Source organism: Rana temporaria, chromosome 1 (genome assembly GCF_905171775.1).
Source record: "Rana temporaria chromosome 1, aRanTem1.1, whole genome shotgun sequence".
NCBI classification, from domain to species: Eukaryota; Metazoa; Chordata; class Amphibia; order Anura; family Ranidae; genus Rana; species Rana temporaria.
Window position 1 is genome coordinate 195,492,902 of NC_053489.1, and position 17,011 is coordinate 195,509,912.

Genomic DNA, 17,011 nt, shown 5'->3' on the forward strand with positions numbered 1-17,011 from the left:
CCCATCTCTGAATCCCAAGTCTCATTACTTTTAACAGAGCTTCGCACACAACAATCACAGAACCCGATTGTACCAACATCTCCCCTTCTCCTCCTATTCTTTTCCTACTCTTGAAATCACTCTGTGTGTTCAGTCAGCGGATGGCAGTTTTACTCTACCTTTCTTCTGAAAATGTAAACCATAACACACCTTTGTAATATATTGGTCAATCAGGAATTGAGGCAAATTTGAAAGCATTAAGAGGGGAGGAATCCTAAACTTCAGTTTGTAGAAAAGATACTCTGAACCTAAAACACTGTAGATTTTTTGGGACCACATTGCCAAAAAGGCCAAAGAGCCTTTCCCCTTTGCCCTTATTTAGGAAAGTGGGCTTGGAGCAAAACATTACTGGCTAAATTATCCAAGTCTTCTAATGAAAGGGTGTTCCAGACTTATAGTGGTTGTAAAGGTTAATATTTTTTTTTTGTAAATAACCAACCATGTCATACTTACCTCCACTGTGCAGTTCGTTTTGCAGAGGGGCCCCGATCCTCCTGTCCTGGGGTCCCACGGCGGCTCTCTCTGCTCCTCCCCACAATAGCTAGCCCCCTCTGAGAAGCTCTCTCCCGAGGGGGTTACCTTGCGGGTGCACTCCCGTGTCATACACTCTGCGTCCATAGATGCCGATTGTACGACTCTGTGACAGCCCCCACACCCCCCGACAGCCACGTCATTGGATTTGATTGAAAGCAGCAGGAGCCAATGGCTGCGCTGCTATCAATCTATCCAATGAACACGGAAACTCAGTGGAGAAGAGGAACCCGGGTACAAGCCGAGCAGGTGAACAGGCTCAGGCAAGAAAAAACCGGGGGGGGGGGGGGGGGGGGGCTGGTGTTTTTTCACCTTAATGCAAAACACAAACCTTTACAACCTCTTTAAGACTTTTAGCTGGACACCAAATAATGACAAAGGAACTCTTCCTAGTCTCAGGAATAGAATTTTTCTCGGGAAGGAAGAGGGAGTACTTTTACTTCCTGTAATCTCTTTGTCCAAGGAGGGACTAAACAAATTTACTCCCTCAAAAGAGCAGGACATGCTTCTTGTGTAGGAGTTCAGCTGACCAGCATTTGTGCCAAAAGGACCCTCTGCATATGGACAAATAAGCAGTTCATTCCAGAAAATGGGGAAATATTGAGCATTCATACAGTAGGGTAAGACCACAGATAAAAGGTGGTGTATGGAAGGATTGGTTAAGATGGCACTAGGGTCTCATTCAATGCATTTAGTTAAGACAGGTCTGCATGATAACCAATAAGGCAATCAGTTGCATGGCAGGACCTGCCAAGGAAAAAAAGCCTTTAAAAGACCATTTTTAATCTCTTGTCCACCAGACCAATATTGTCCTCCACTTGGACCATCATAATGGGTGGGTCCCTCCACAGGAACTATCCTTTTCTGCAGGAAACTTTCCTCATTAGGATATTGCCAAGTAAAAAGTTTAGGCAGAACAAACAACTTTTCAGGCTAAGGCCAGCCACTGTACAAGACAGGCTCTAAGAGCAAGTGGACTGAAAGGGTCTTAGCAGGTTTGGGCAACTGTAGGGAACCCATATGGCAAACCTTGAAGCAGACTGAGGCTGCTATAATTCTAAACATGAGCATACCACATCAATAAGGGTTGCAGTGGCATCCTTTTGCTTTGATGGGATCTCAGCCAAAAGCGTCTCATCCTGATGCAATTCCACAGAAGAGGAGGAGGGTGGGGTCTTCCCCTGCGCTTCAAAAAGCATATAAGACGCAAAAGCATACTCAAACACCAACTGTGCGGAGTGGATTGCAAATGGGTCCTGTGCACGTTTGGGTCCAGTTCAGATGCGACTTCAGGCAAAAAATTTGGACCTGAATTCACATCTGAACCTGTGGACGCACACCGGAACCCAGGCACGAACCCGCCGCCGCACAAATGTGAACCCAGCCTGAAGGTGCTCCTTTGTAACTCCCATGATCTACAAACTCTAAAAGGACTTGCCCACACAAAACAGACAATGGCAAATCACTACTCTGTAGATAGGTAGGAGTAAAAAAAAAAAAGGACTAGAGAAAGGCAGGAAATCAGACACCCTGTGGAGAGAGACTTTTACAGCGCTCCTGGAGCCATCAGCTTTGAGCAAGACCATCACAGACTAACTCAATAAATAGGAGGTTTCATATGCCAAGGTGAGAGTCTATTCAGTGCTCAAAGCAATATTTCAGACTGGCTCAGGTACAATCCCCTAAGGCAGTGGTTCTCAACCTGGGGGTCGGGACCCCCTCAGGGGTCAAATGATGACTTGCCAGGGGTCACTGAATCCTGGGCTGTTCCCGCACCACTCTCCCAACTGTTTTTCGGCTGCCCTGGAGCCTGTGGCCGCCCAGCTGGGCTGTTCCTGGAGCCTGTGGCCGCCCAGCTGGGCTGTTCCTGGAGCCCACGGCCACCCACTCAGCCTCTTCACAGCCGCACATTCAGTTCACAGCATGGCTTGGGGGCAGTGACTAGAGGTAAGTTGACTGGTAAGGAATGTGAGGTGGGAGGGGCTGGAGGAGACCCGATTTCAGCATAGTGTCACTGCTACGAGACACCACAAAGTCAGAGACACAGTGAGTAATACTACCTGTGATTATAGTTGCCATTAAAAATCCCCACTACAGTTCTCAGATCAGCAGATGACTTTGATCAAGGAGCATCTATGTTGGCTGAACAGAACTCCCCCCAGCATTGCCACGTATCCCGTTCCCCCGCACCAATGAGTAAAAGAAGGAATAAAAATAGAGAATACATGGAAGGGAGGGGAAAAAAAAGGGTGAGGAAGAAAGAGAAAAAGAGGGATGGGTGAAAAAAATAAGAAATTAGGATAGAGAGAGATACAAGGGAAAGAAAAGAGAACAAAGAAAGAGTGGTACATCCTAAAATTTACCATATGAGGTTTTAATACTGTACGAGTGGAGGGGACTCAGGGAGTGCCACGCTACAAAAATAATTTTACTGTTAGGGGTCCCCACAACTTGGGAAATTTTATCAAGGGGTCACGGCACTAGTAAGGTTGAGAACCACTGCCCTAAGGCCTATTACCCTGGATTCAACTGTTAATGGCTAAAGAAAGTCTGCCTGTCAGTTTTCCCACTCTGGGGATTGTGCATGGCAGACTGGGTGGAAGCAGGAATATCGACCCAAGACAGTCAGATCCACCTCCTCCTAAGCAGTTTGACTTCTGGTGCCTCCCTGGTGATTGATGTACACCACTGCCATGGCAATGTCTGATCAGAGTTTAATTTCTTCAAATATCTTATGATGTACAATGGAGAAACATGTTTTAAAATCAAAATGATATACAAGAACAACCAACTTCATCCTGGTCAAATCCACATTTATAAATGCTCCAATAAGCACAGATATTTATATTTCTTGTGAAACTCCTGATTCAGTCTAAATAGTCTAGTTAATTAGACCCATCTACAGTATGGTCTTCAAATTCAAAAATACCAGTTAATTTTAACTGGCTAGCCAAAGTGCTCAATGCAAGTCGCTGGTACAGGAACAACACTACATACAGCAATGTGGCTTGCCTTTTTATATAATAGCTAAGCGGTAATATGCATCCTCCTCATGAGTTAAAGGGGTTGTAAAAGGTACAATTTTCCTAAATGGCTTCCTTTACCTTAACTACTTGCCAAACAGCCGCCGCAGTTATACGGCGGCAGGACGGCTCCCCTGCGTGAGGTCACGTAGATCTACGTCACCTCGCGAATCAGCCACTAGGGGCGCGTGTGCTCCCCGCTCGCCCCTAAACCCGACGCGCGTGCACCTGCGATCGCTTGTTACAGAGCGAGAACCAGGAGCTGTGTGTGTAAACACACAGCTCCCGGTCCTGTCAGGGGGGAAATGACCCATCGTCTGTTCATACAAACGTCAGTCCCACCCACCCTTCAGTTAGAACACACCCAGGGAACATAATTAACCCCTTCCTCGCCCCCTAGTGTTAACCCCTTCACTGCCAGTGGCATTTTTATAGTAATAAATGCATTTTTATAGTACTGATCACTATAAAAATGCCAATGGTCCCAAAAATGTGTCAAAAGTGTCCGCCATAATATCGCAGTACCGATAAAAATCGCTGATCGCCGCCATTACTAGTAAAAAAATATATATATTAATAAAAATGCCATAAAACTACCCCCTATTTTGTAAATGCTATAACTTTTGCGCAAACCAATCAATAAACGCTTATTGCAATTTTTTTTTACGAAAAATATGTAGAAGAATACGTATCGGCCCAAACTGAGGACATTTTTTTTTTTTATATATTTTTGGGGGATATTTATTATAGCAAAAAATATTTTTTTTCAAAATTGTCGCTCTATTTTCATTTATAGCGCAAAAACTAAAATCCGCGGAGGTGATCAAAAACTACCAAAAGAAAGCTCTATTAGTGGGAAAAAAAGGACGCCAATTTTGTTTGGGAGCCACGTCGCACGACCGCGCAATTGACAGTTAAAGCGACGCAGTGCCCGGTGGCCCAGTCATTACCAAGCAATATGTTCCGGGGCTGAAGTGGTTAATGCAGTCCTCCTTCACTTACCTCATCCTTCTATTTTGCTTTTAAATGTCCTCATTTCTTCTGAGAAATCCTCACTTCCTGTTCTTCTGTCTAACTACACACAGTAATGCAAGGCTCTCTCCCTGGTGTGGAGTGTCGTGCTCGCCCCCTCCCTTGGACTACAGGAGAGTCAGGACACACTCTACGTTGCAGATAGAGAAAGGAGCTGTGTGTTAGTGGGCGTCCTGACTCTCCTGTAGTCCAAGGGAGGGGGTGAGCATGACACTACACCAGAGAGAAAGCCTTGCATTACGGTGTGTAGTTACAGACAGAAGAACAGGAAGTGAGGATTTCTCAGAAGAAATAATGACATTTAAAAGTGGAGTTCCACCCATAAATATAACATTACATCAGTAGTTTTAAAAAAAAAAATGTCATTAGTCCTTTAAGAAAAAAAAAACATTTTTTTAGATGCCTTCAAAGTGTTGTTGCTAGGCAGAATAGTTAATCTTCCCTCTTCCTGCACCTAGGTGCTTAAGCTTCCTAAGCTACACCGCACAGACTCCTGGGAATGTAGTGGGAGTAACTTTCCAGGAGTCTGTGCACTCCCCAGTCTAGAAGAATCATGTGACTTGGACAGTACAGGTGCTGAAACCTGATCTGAAACCTATTACACTGCTTGTGCAGCACTGAGCATGTGCGAGATCTGCAAGGCTGAAATCCAGGAAGTCATACAGTCTGGCTTCATGATGCCCACACTTAAGATGGCCCCAGTCAATTTCTATTTTATAAAGTGTCTAAATGCTGTAACAACCTAACAAAACGGACCTTAGTTTACAGACTAACTTTACTAGAATACATTAAGCTTGTGTATTACAGGGGTATTTATATTTAAAAAGTGAAATTGTGGCCGGAACTCCGCTTTAAAAGCAAAATCGAAGGACGACTGCACTAAGGTAAAGGAAGCTATTTAGGAAAAAATAAAAAAACTGTACCTTTACAACCCCTTTAGGCAGAACTTTCTCATTTATTCAGGATAAATGTCCATCCTTAGATACTAGTCCCAATCACACAGCCATGCAGACAACCACTGTCATTTTGTCATTACTATGGAGAACACCTTTAAAATGCCTTTTAGTGTATCTAATATCTCATTTCTAACAAACGGTTTCTCAACCGTCGGTTCTTCTATTATATCTCATCTTCATACAATTATCTCTAGAGGAAACACATGTCAAATGAAGCAAACAATATTTCCTGTTCCAGCCCTGAACTTTTGGAATACCGGATAAACGAGCCTAAAGACTAGATGGAGAATTTGACTTCCTCAGCTATTTTAAGAACACCACTACTGATTTATTACATTTATTTATTTTTTTAATTTACAAAAACAAAGCAATGACATTGTGAAGAGGCCCTTTATTTAAAAATGTAAAATGTCTTACCTGAAGGAAGAAGTCATCCATAAATTGTTCTTTTTGCACAATAACCACTGTGTCCCCATCTTCGCCTTCCCCCTTAGCCTGTGTGCACAAAGAATGAATGGGAAAAAAATGATTAGATTGCTTATGGAACATCAATAAAATAAGACATATGTTTATTACAATTTCCCAGGACAACAAATATACAAGGAAAAGCCTCAAAAAAATTTAATAAAAAGGCCAAAAATTACAAGAAAGGTGTATCCCAATTACCATGCTGCATTATGAGAACTCCAAGTGATGAATACAGTCAGGTCACAAATACCCACCAGATCACATTTCAGAAAGTGGTATTCTTTTAAAAAAGAAAAAGCCATTACAATGGTCTTGTACGACTGACCTGATATCAGAATTTAAGAGGATTCTCAATACCTTCATGCAACACTAAAATAAACAGGTCAAGTCTTATGCATTCCATACATTTCAAGCTCCAGGGAGTTTTCTTACAAGTTCAAATCCTTACACAAGGCCCTGAGAGCATAAAAGTTACGGCTCTAAATGAGCTGTCCAATGATTGTGGGCGTCACTTCACACTTCCATCCAAAATACTGCATCTCTTAACTTGAGGACAATCATAAATCGCAGCTTTCTCTGCATTGAAGGTTAAAAATATAGTCTCATGAAACAGACTAGGGGCCAGATTCACAGCCGAGATACGACGGAGTATCTCAGATACTCCGTCGTATTTCTCAGAGTATCTATGCGACTGATTCATAGAATCAGTTACGCATAGATATCCCTTAGATCCGACAGGTGTAATTGTTTTACACTGTCGGATCTTAGGATGCAATACCGCGGCCGCCGCTGGGGGGAGTTTGCGTCGTAAACCAGCGTCGGGTATGCAAATTAGGAGTTACGGCGATCCACAACGGTTTTTCGCGTTCGCTACGTCGCCGCTATTCTAGTTACCCGTCGCAAAGTTAGTCGTCGTTTTGGGTGCCTTAACTTTACACAGCACACGTATGTGCTGTATAAAGTATGGCCGTCGTTCTCGCGTCGAAATTTAAAAATTCACGTAGTTTGCGTAAGACGTCCGGGAATACGGATGTACGCTACGCACGTCGCCGTTCGAAAAAATGACGTCACTTCGCGCAAAGCACGGCCGGAATTTCGAAACGGAGCATGCACAGTAGGTGCGGCGCGGGAGCGCGCCTAATTTAAATGGCACACACCCATTTAAATTACGCGGGCTTACGTCGGAGGCCGCCGGCGTAGGTTTTTTTTGCAAGTGCTCTGTGAATCAGGCACTTGCGATGAAAACTTGCGGCGGTGTAACGTATCTACGATACATTACGCCGCCGCACTTCTACCTGAATCTGGCCCTAGATTCTTCCTTTTAGTTCATAAATGAAAGATCTGATTAGTGGCTATGAACAATGGATTGTCTCTCCTTGAGAAATTCTATTATATTTCTAGCAGATGTACAAACATGTAATAACATTTTCGTTATTAAAGTGTATGTAAAGTATTGTTTTGGATACAGTAGTAATGTCTCCTCTATTAGGGTCAATGCAAACTGCAATGCAGTGGCAGGAGAGATTTTCCGATCCAGCCGCTCAGAGTTGTTAGCTGTGGTAGGGGGAAGTATGGTGCACGATTGATCGCATCACACTGCACACTTTTTTTCGTTTTGTACAAGCTTTATTTAAAGTGTATAAAATGTACAATTCATTCACTGCAATGTCTGTCAGCATGCTGCGCTGCCTGACATTGAAGCAAGATTTGAGCTGCTGTGCTGCGATAAAATGCAGTGTGTCTACATTGTAGCGCAGCACTAGGCTGCGTTGCAGTGTGAATGGGACACATAGGAAACAATGGTTTCCTGTGTGGCCCTGTGGTGACAGACGTTTTATCATGTGTTATAACAGTGTGAATTAGCCCTTATTCCTGGCCACAGTGATAGGAAGTGAGCGTAATACAAAATTATAAGGCTGTCACCAGATTAATGCCAGCCATACACACATACGTTTCTCTCATTCAGTCTGTGGGATAAACAAGAAAAATCTAAAAGATTCTGCCATTAATAACTGAGCAGAAGCATCATGTCCCGGCTCTTTCTTTCTGTGTTGCGGATAGGGATGTGCTCATACACTATACATGCACTGAATGATGTTGGAAAGATCTCAAAGCTGCAGCAGTAGGAGGAATATTTCTAATACTGAATTACAGCAGAGTACAGTGTGTATAATATATCACTATGGGATGTGTGTACAGTTCAGTCATGATTACATAAAGCAAGTAAGGGCAATATGTTTATCTCCTGTTGTGGCTGGAGGGGGAGAGCACAAACACGCTTTGCATTTATAAAGCTGTGACCTACCTTTCCTGAGTGTTACCGAGTAGCAGACTGAGGGGGTGCGATTTATGTTGAAGTGGGCTTGTTCACATTTAACATGTACAGGCCTAGTGTACCCTCCCACATTCCGGTACCCTACTGCTCTCCATCCCCACCTTCTGTCTATTTCCCCAATTGAGCTACGGATTTTGCAGCCGTCATGGCAAATCTGAACATGCTCGGTTTTCACTGAGTTTCTATGCTTAACATTTCCTCCCATGTGACTATAGCATCTCCACATGTGGGTGTATACACAGTGGTAGACAACTGCCAGCCCACCCCCTCCCCTCCATACCCACTAACCAACTAAACACAATGGGGACGGGATATTACATGTAGATTAATGAAGGTTTCACCTCCCTCTTATTTTAGGACACAGGCTGGAGGGGTGTGACACAGTCTGTGAATGTCAGAAATCTGCCAACACCATGTTCTTGCCAAAAAATAAAGATTTGTATGACAATTTAAAAAGATTGATATTATTTAATTTTACTCCGTACTCCAAAGGCTGTTTTTTTTTTAACATGTGATCAGCAGCAGAGGACTAGAGGCTCCTCCTGCTTATGTTCCCTGCAGACATGCTGGGAAAGAGCTGGGTCATGTGACAGCTGTATATCGATTAGGAAAAAAGGTACAACAATTTTTATTAACCACTTGTCAACATACCAATCGTCAAAAGACGGCGGAAGGAAGACCCTGTCTTGGGTGGACACGATATGACGTTGCGCCTTTAAAAGCCACTAGGGGGCGTGCCACGTCACTGGGGACCTGATGCGCGTGTCCAGGGGGCCGCCTGGCACCCGCGATTGCCCAGTAACGGAGCAGGACAGTGGATCTGTGTGTGTAAACACACAGATCCACGACCTGTCAGGAAAAAGGGACCGATGGTGTGTCCCTTGTACATAGGGACAACCATCGGTCACCTCCCCCAGTCACTCCCCCCACAGTAAGAATCACTCCCTAGAGAATACATTAACCCCTTGACTGCCCCCTAGTGTTAACCCCTTTCCTGCCAGTCACATTTATACAGTAATCAATGCATTTTTATAGCAGGGATCGCTGTAAAAATGTGAATGGTCCCAAAAATTTGTCAAAAGTGTCCGCCGCAATATCGCAGTCATGATAAAAATCGCTGATCGTCGCCATTACTAGTAAAAAAAAAAAAATTATAAAACTGCTATAAATCTATCCTCTATTTTGTAGACCCGATAATTTTTACCAGGGCTGTGGAGTCGGTAGATAAATGTTCCGACTCCTCAGTTTTATGTACTTCCGACTCCCCTACTCCGACTCCTCTGTATTAATATGCAAATGTATTTTATACATTCCTTGAGGGAAAGAAATGCAACCAACCACAGAAATGCAACCAACCACAGGACTACTGGCTGGGAAGCCAATAGTCTACTGTATTGCACAGTTTAAGCAAAAGACAAACACAATGAAAACAATCAAGTGACTGGATTGTAGCAGCAGGCATAAACATCAGGAACAGGATCTTTACCAGTTCAAAAATACAAACCACATTATTTGGTTGTTTTAGAACAAAAATAAAGCTTATCTATAATGAACCAAAAACAAAATCTGTAAAACCTAGAAATGGTTTATATTAATCTTGAAATGTAGTTATAGGCTTAGCAAATGCAAATCAATTCAATGTAGAGTTCTAAGGAAGAGAATTGCCTCTGCCAGATCCTCTTTCATAGAGGCTCTTAAGTCAGACTTTATTATTTTTAGGGCTGAAAATAATCTTAGAGAGGTAGTTGGGCTGCTGCTTTCTCCTTTGTGTGCTTATCTGCTGCTGAAGATAGGGCAGTGGGAGGATCCAGGAAGGGGCATTTATTCTAAAACATGATTTTTCTAGGAGAATCCCATAGTCATGTTTAAAGTTTAAGCTAACAATCAGAGTTTACAAGTTTTTATAGCCTTAGCTAAATGACAGCAGTTTTTCCAATGGTTTACAGCTTCAGTCTTGAACTATTGGCCCTCCATTCCCTTCACTTATACAAGTGTCTCACTCTCTAGTACTGCAAAAAAATAGGATTTTTATAACAGCTTACCTGTAAAATCCTTTTCTTGGAGTACATCACGGGACACAGAGCTGCATATTCATTACTATGTGGGTTATAGAGTCTACCTTCAGGTGATGGACACTGGTGTAATCAATTAAACAGGAAGTTCCCTCCCTATATAACCCCTCCCCTACTGGGAGTTCCTCAGTTTTTGTAGCAAAGCAATAAGTGTCCCAATATCCCCAAACAAGAGGGGTGGGAGCTCTGTGTCCCGTGATGTACTCCAAGAAAAGGATTTTACAGGTAAGCTGTTATAAAAATCCTATTTTCTTTATCGTACATCACGGGACACAGAGCTGCATATTCATTACTATGTGGGATGTCCCAAAGCAATGCTTACTGAGGGGAGGGAGACACCAACAACGCAGACCGCCATCAGACGTGAGGACCTATAATGCTGCCTGCAGCATACTGCGCCAAAAAGCTGCATCCTCTTGCTGTCTTATGTTCACCTGATAGGAGTTAGTGAACGTAAGCACAGATGACCAAGTTGCGGCCTTGAAAATCTGCGTCATAAAGGCTTGGAAATGCATTGCGCATAAAGCGCTTACCATCCTGGTAGGGAGCACCCCCACAAAAAAACAGGGGGAATCCTACTCTAACCACAAGCCTGAATAATAACCTGATGAATCAACCTTAAAAACAGTTGATTTTAGACGCTGCCTGCCCTTTCCTGGGGCCTCCTGGTAGCGCAACAACATCAGTTTTCCGTATCCGAGCAGCCGCTTCAGATAGGCCTAGACCCTTCTTACTCCAACGAGAGAGAGAGTGTAACCATTTTAATAGCTGACCTGAACACTGCCTGCCCATCTAGGGTCTTCTGGCAGCCCAATAAAAACGTCAGCTTTCTAGATCTGAAACCTTCAGATAGGTATTTAACTGCTCTCATCTCAATTGAGAGAAAAGCAATAACCTTTCCTTCCGTGAAACAAGGTTTTGAAAAAAGGGAAGGTAAGAATATCTAGATTCAAATGAATACTAGATCCTTCTAGTAAATAAGGTTGGGTGAGGATGAAAATCACTCTACTTGTAAGAATAATTGAGTATGGCTCTATACCAAGAAAGTTGCCAATACTGAAACTCTTGGAGGCTACCACAACCAAGAACACCAATTCCCTTGTTAAAGGATGAAGGGAAATATGGTGCATCGGCCCAAGGAGCTGACCCTGTAAGCCGACAAAACTAGAGCCAATCCTCCGAGCACAAGGGCGACCTAACTGGTGGACTTATACAAGGGGTGACGTGCATAACAGCCCGGACCAAAGAGTGTGAAGTAATCGACCTTTGGAAGCAAGGTCGAGATCGGATCCTTGATATAACTTAAGGCTAGCTCCGTCTCCTTTCCAAATGTAGGAAGGCAGGAATTTTACCTTTGACAAACTTCCACGGATGCCACCATCTGGTTTCACACCAGGAACATGGGCCTTCCAGACCGTAGGCTATCTGGTCCTGGAGGCCAGCTCTCTTGTATGAATCAAGGGAATTGCCGCTGATTCTGAAAGCCCCGATCCTCGAGAATGTGGTCTATAATAGCCAGACCATTAATTCACCTGTTGCAAGGCAGAATGTAATACCCCCTGCAAAGTAGGCCTGGACAAGATGTAAGGGACCGTGGGTCCTCTACTACCACCCTTACTGTTCCTGCACCGAGAGGACGTCAGGGTTATGCCGGAGTAATCAGGCCAGCTTCCGTTCTCCTCTAATGTAGCATAGAAGCCACAAAAGTCGCGGCACTGGGGGGAGAGACACAACCAGTGACAACTGGTCCCCCCGGATTACAAACACATCTGCCCCGCATGCGGGTGGATCCTTTATCCTTGACCCCAAGCTGTTCAATTCCTTGATGACCCTGGACGCCAATACATCTTATGTACAGGGTACTATTTCTGTGACATTTGGTCAGGAAAACAGTCGGGGTGTAGAGGTCATTCTCCCGGAGACACTTGTTGACGGCTCCAGGGAATCGCCTGCCAACTCTGCATTTCATGAAATGACGAATGTCAATAGGCAAGGCACAAGCTCCTCCTTGGTAAATTAAGTAAATCACTAGTATGGCATAGTCTGATTGTACTCTGACAGAACCAACCTGCCACCTGAACGTTCAGGCCCCTAAGCCAGATGCTCCATCGGTAGCTCTAGCTGACAGATAAGGCTCCCTTGGAGCTTGACTACTTCCCCTGGGCCATGGTCTCTTCCTGACCTGGCAAACCCTTTTAGTTAAGAATCACCAAGAGGAATTCCAGCATATCTCTGAGACCGGGTTCTTTGGATAATGCTAGGTCAAGATCCACTCTTTCTAGGCCGACAAAATACTGTTTATAACAGCCCTGAATAAAAGTTAGTATAGGGAATTGTCTTGAATGAAGCCAGCATCTTCCCTAGTTCCTTAATCCAAAGGCCAAAAGTAAGGAACTGTTCCTTGCTGTGACCACATAGACCAGTTTTCTTATAGCGATGGTCTTGTCTGAGGCCAAAAAAAAAACTCCTTTTTGGACTGTGCCAAACATACCCAGCTTCTTGTCAAATTAAAGAATGTATCTTTAGACTGGAATCCCAACCCAGGAGTTCCAGATACTTGACCATGCTGGACACCCTTAGGTCCAGCCATGCTACTGACTGACCCATCAGCAGGAGTTTGCTTCGGTATGCCATTACTGCTATACCCTGGGCCTACAGACCTGCTAGAGGCGGGCCCTAGCACCCTGACAACCCAGGCACGGAGGCTAACCCAAAAGGGCAAGACCACCAACTGGAGATAGTGCTGTTCCCCTGCGAAACGCAGACAACCTCTGCAGACCCAAGTAAATAAAACACATATGCAACTGGCTCCCCATGTGTGTATGTGGCAAGTGTTAAAGCCATATGCCTCAATGGAAGTGTGTGTACATGGCAGCGTGTGTTCCTGGAAGCATGAATTCATATAAATATGTTTTAAGCAAAATATGCATATAGCATGTGTGCTCTGGAACAAGCATCTTGCAAGCAAGCATGCGCTATAAACGTGTTATGCAACAATGTGCAACATGAACCCATGCAGACACGTATTTCTATGCAAACACAAGGAATCCTGTATTGCTTAATTAGGCCGCCATGTGCAACTTTAAAGTAATCATGCATCCTTATGCGATTCAGCATCTTCCATGCGATCAACATCTTATGCATTTTAAGCACTACTGTGCGGACAAGAACCCTTGTGTGACCAAGGACTCTTGTGTGACCAAGCACCCCTGTGCGATCCAGCATCCTTATGCACTCAAGCATCTTAATGCGACTTTAGGCATTTCTGTGAAACAAGCCTTTCTATGTGATCAAGTATCCTTGGGTAATCCAGGACGCTGTTGATCCGACAACTATGTGTGATCCAGCTTCATTTTGCATTCAAGCATCTTTAAGCGATCTTTAGGCATTCTTGTAGAAACAAGCCTCTCTGTGCGACCAAAATATCCTCGAGTAATCAAGGACTTGGGTGATCGGGTAATCATGTGTGATTCAGCATTTTTATGCCTTCAAGCCTCTTTATGCGATTCTAGGCATTTCTGTGGAAACAAGCCTCTTTGTGTGACCAAATATCCTTGGGGAATCAAGGACTTGGGTGATCAAGTAATCATGTGTGATTCCAGCATTTTTATGCATACAAGCATCTTTATGCGAACTTAGGCACTTCTGTGGAAACAAGCCTCTCTGTGTGACCAAATATCCTTGGGTAATCCAGGACGCAGATGATCAGGTAACCATGTGTGATGCAGCATCTTTTTTGCATCCAAGCAACTTTATGCGATTTTAGGCATTTCTGTGGAAACAAACCACTTCTGTGTGACCAAACATCCTTGGGTAATCAAGGATTTGGGTGATCAGGTAACCATGTGTGTGTGTGAGATCCAGCATTTTTATACATACAAACGTCTTTATGCGATTTTAGGCCTTTCTGTGGAAACAAGTCTCTCTGTGTGACCCAATATCCTTGGGTAATCCAGGACTTGAGTGATCAGGTAACTAGCATCTTTATGCACTCAAGCATTTCTATGCAACTCTAACAAACATGCAACACCATACAGACAGAAACATGTATCCTTATGCGATCCACAATAAAACATGCTTTGTTACTTGTTTTTATCCCACATGCATTCCAAACTCATGCATCTTATGTAACATGCGGACTGGTAAAAAGGAAGTTATCCTCTGTAGATGTGCGTTTCCTCAATTAAGAGACGTTAGCAATGTGTACCAGCAACTGTGCATCCCTCAGATGTGCATTTGGTTAGCCTGAAGCCGACACCAGGCTGAGGACCATATGGAGGTCTTACTAGCCACCTATAGGAAAACCTCTCTTTACACTCTAAGGAGAAGATAGAGGCTTTGGCCGAGTAGGCAGAGGGAAATTATATGCAGCATGAATCTCTGAAAAGACTGCAGGTGCAATCAGAACCTGTAGGGCTATTGATAGCTTCTCCTCGTTAGGCTGCAGCTCCTGTCTCCTGTCCTTTGACAGTGAACCTTCATCCCCAGCTCTTCTAATCCCTTTGTTTAAGGATTAAAGCAGGAAAAGGGACACACCCTGCTTTTTTTTTTTTTTGCTTCTTGTGAGGATGCTGCGAACATAGCAGTTAACCTCTTGTAGAACAACAAATGTGATGCAAAAAACAAAACACATGCAGAGTGGCTGCAATGTTGGGGGAGGCTGCATTGATTGCCTGACAGGTCTGATGGCTCAATCTGTGAGCTGTCTCTACAGGGGAGAATAAGGGGCCACCAGGTTCAGGTGGCGATTCCTTTTTATATTCCTACCCCTGACCTTATTCAATGGGGAGACCAAAGTCCTAAGCTAAAAGCAGAGGAGCTTAACCCAGGTGCATCAACAGCTGAACATAGTCTGGCAGCAACAATGCCTGCTAATCTGCACAGCTAGATGCGGAGTAGGCGTCGTAGATGAATCTGTATCCAACTCACACAAGGTGCTTGCGTTTGTGTCCCCCTAGCTTTACAGAGCTCTGACGTCTGGGCCTTTTTGAAGAGCCCTCTCTGCGACTGCACTGAGCCGGTGAGCACGTGCGACATGGTAGAGCCTGAAGCTGAGGAAGTGGGACGCACAATAGACCAGCTAACACTTAAGCTTCCGTCTTTGGAAAGCATGGTAAGCGAAAACATCAGGCATGTCTTTTACTGCCCATAGTAGTGGAAAAACAGATAAGATGTGCAGCTACTCATGGAAGACAATGCTTTGCATAGGATTAAGGGCATTTTTTTTTTTTATGTACCAGCCCCTTCAAGGGGAGATATATGGGTACTACAGCCATCCTGTCTGAACAGACATAGTGGCCCAGGCTACATGCCGGCTAGGGGAGGTATATGGGTGCCCTGAGCCATCCCGTCTCAAAAAGACATTGTGGTTTACATTGCCCATGCATAAAAACATAATATAGGCGAGACCCATAGTCCCCTACAGAAGACCTACTGTCGAACCAAGTCCCGTAGGTCCCTCTCTTACCTTTCCACGCTGCAGGGTATTGCCAAGCAAGAGGCCCAATCTTCCCCCTTCACCGTGGGTATAGTCCTAGACCTTCAGGGACCGGGGTCCATGGCAGGAACACCACACCCCTGGACCTATATAGCACCCTGGCCGCAGAAAAAACATTTGGTCCTTAGAAGGCACAAAGTTCTGGAACCCAGGATCCAGCCCTCCGCAGAGAGGCATTATAGGCTAAACCTCGTTCTTCGTACCGAGGCCCGGGTACCGTCCACTTTGGCTATGAAGCACCTTGGACGGATCCGGATTTATGGAGGCTTTTTACATCCAGCATGGATCCCTCCAGTGGAGCTCCTAAGAGCACATGTTAACTCGTGACCAACACCTTAGACACTGATGAAAAAACTGAGGAACTCCCAGTAGGGGAGGGGTTATATAGGGAGGGAACTTCCTGTTTAATTGATTACACCAGTGTCCATCACCTGAAGGTAGACTCTATAACCCACATAGTAATGAATATGCAGCTCTGTGTCCCGTGATGTACGATAAAGAAACATATTTATTTAATCCCTTATCAGTGAGAGGCTAGGTTACACATGGACGCTGCGTTCCCTGTAAAAGCAGAACACAACACTATGGAAAGTATAAGTATTGCAGCTCCTAATTGTGCGTTGCGTGCCATATAGTGAAGCACATGAAAAGTATGCTTCTTCACGGTCACTTAATGTGTTCGTTTTGCGGTTACGTGAGGCACTGCATGCATTGGTCTTTATTCTTACAGTAGAGAAGTCATTAATTATAACTTTTTGTGAATTGGGACATTTAAACTTGCTTTTTTTTTTTTTTTTTATTCCAATCTAAATTTAGTAGGAGTCGGTACATTGTTTGCCAACTCCAGGTACCCAAAATTTCCCCCGACTCCGACTCCACAGCCCTGATTTTTACGCAAACCAATCAAACACTTATTACGATTGTTTCTACCAAAAATATGTAGAAGAATACGCATCGGCCTAAACCGAGGAAAAAATTAGTTAAAAAAAATTAAAAATAAATGATAATTATTATAGCAAAAAGTAAAAAATATTGTATTTTCAAACTTGTCCCTCATC

General features: G+C 44.0%; 1 protein-coding gene across 2 annotated transcripts in view; it reads right to left on the minus strand.

Annotated features, from left to right (window-relative positions):
* The window catches only part of STX2 (syntaxin 2), a 103,163-nt gene that overhangs the window by 69,957 nt on the left and 16,195 nt on the right, over positions 1 to 17,011 (minus strand). For both annotated transcript variants that reach the window (XM_040347502.1, XM_040347496.1), the window contains exon 2: positions 5,999 to 6,076. In XM_040347502.1, the coding sequence (XP_040203436.1) occupies positions 5,999 to 6,076 (78 nt within the window). The remainder of the gene's footprint in view (positions 1 to 5,998; positions 6,077 to 17,011) is intronic.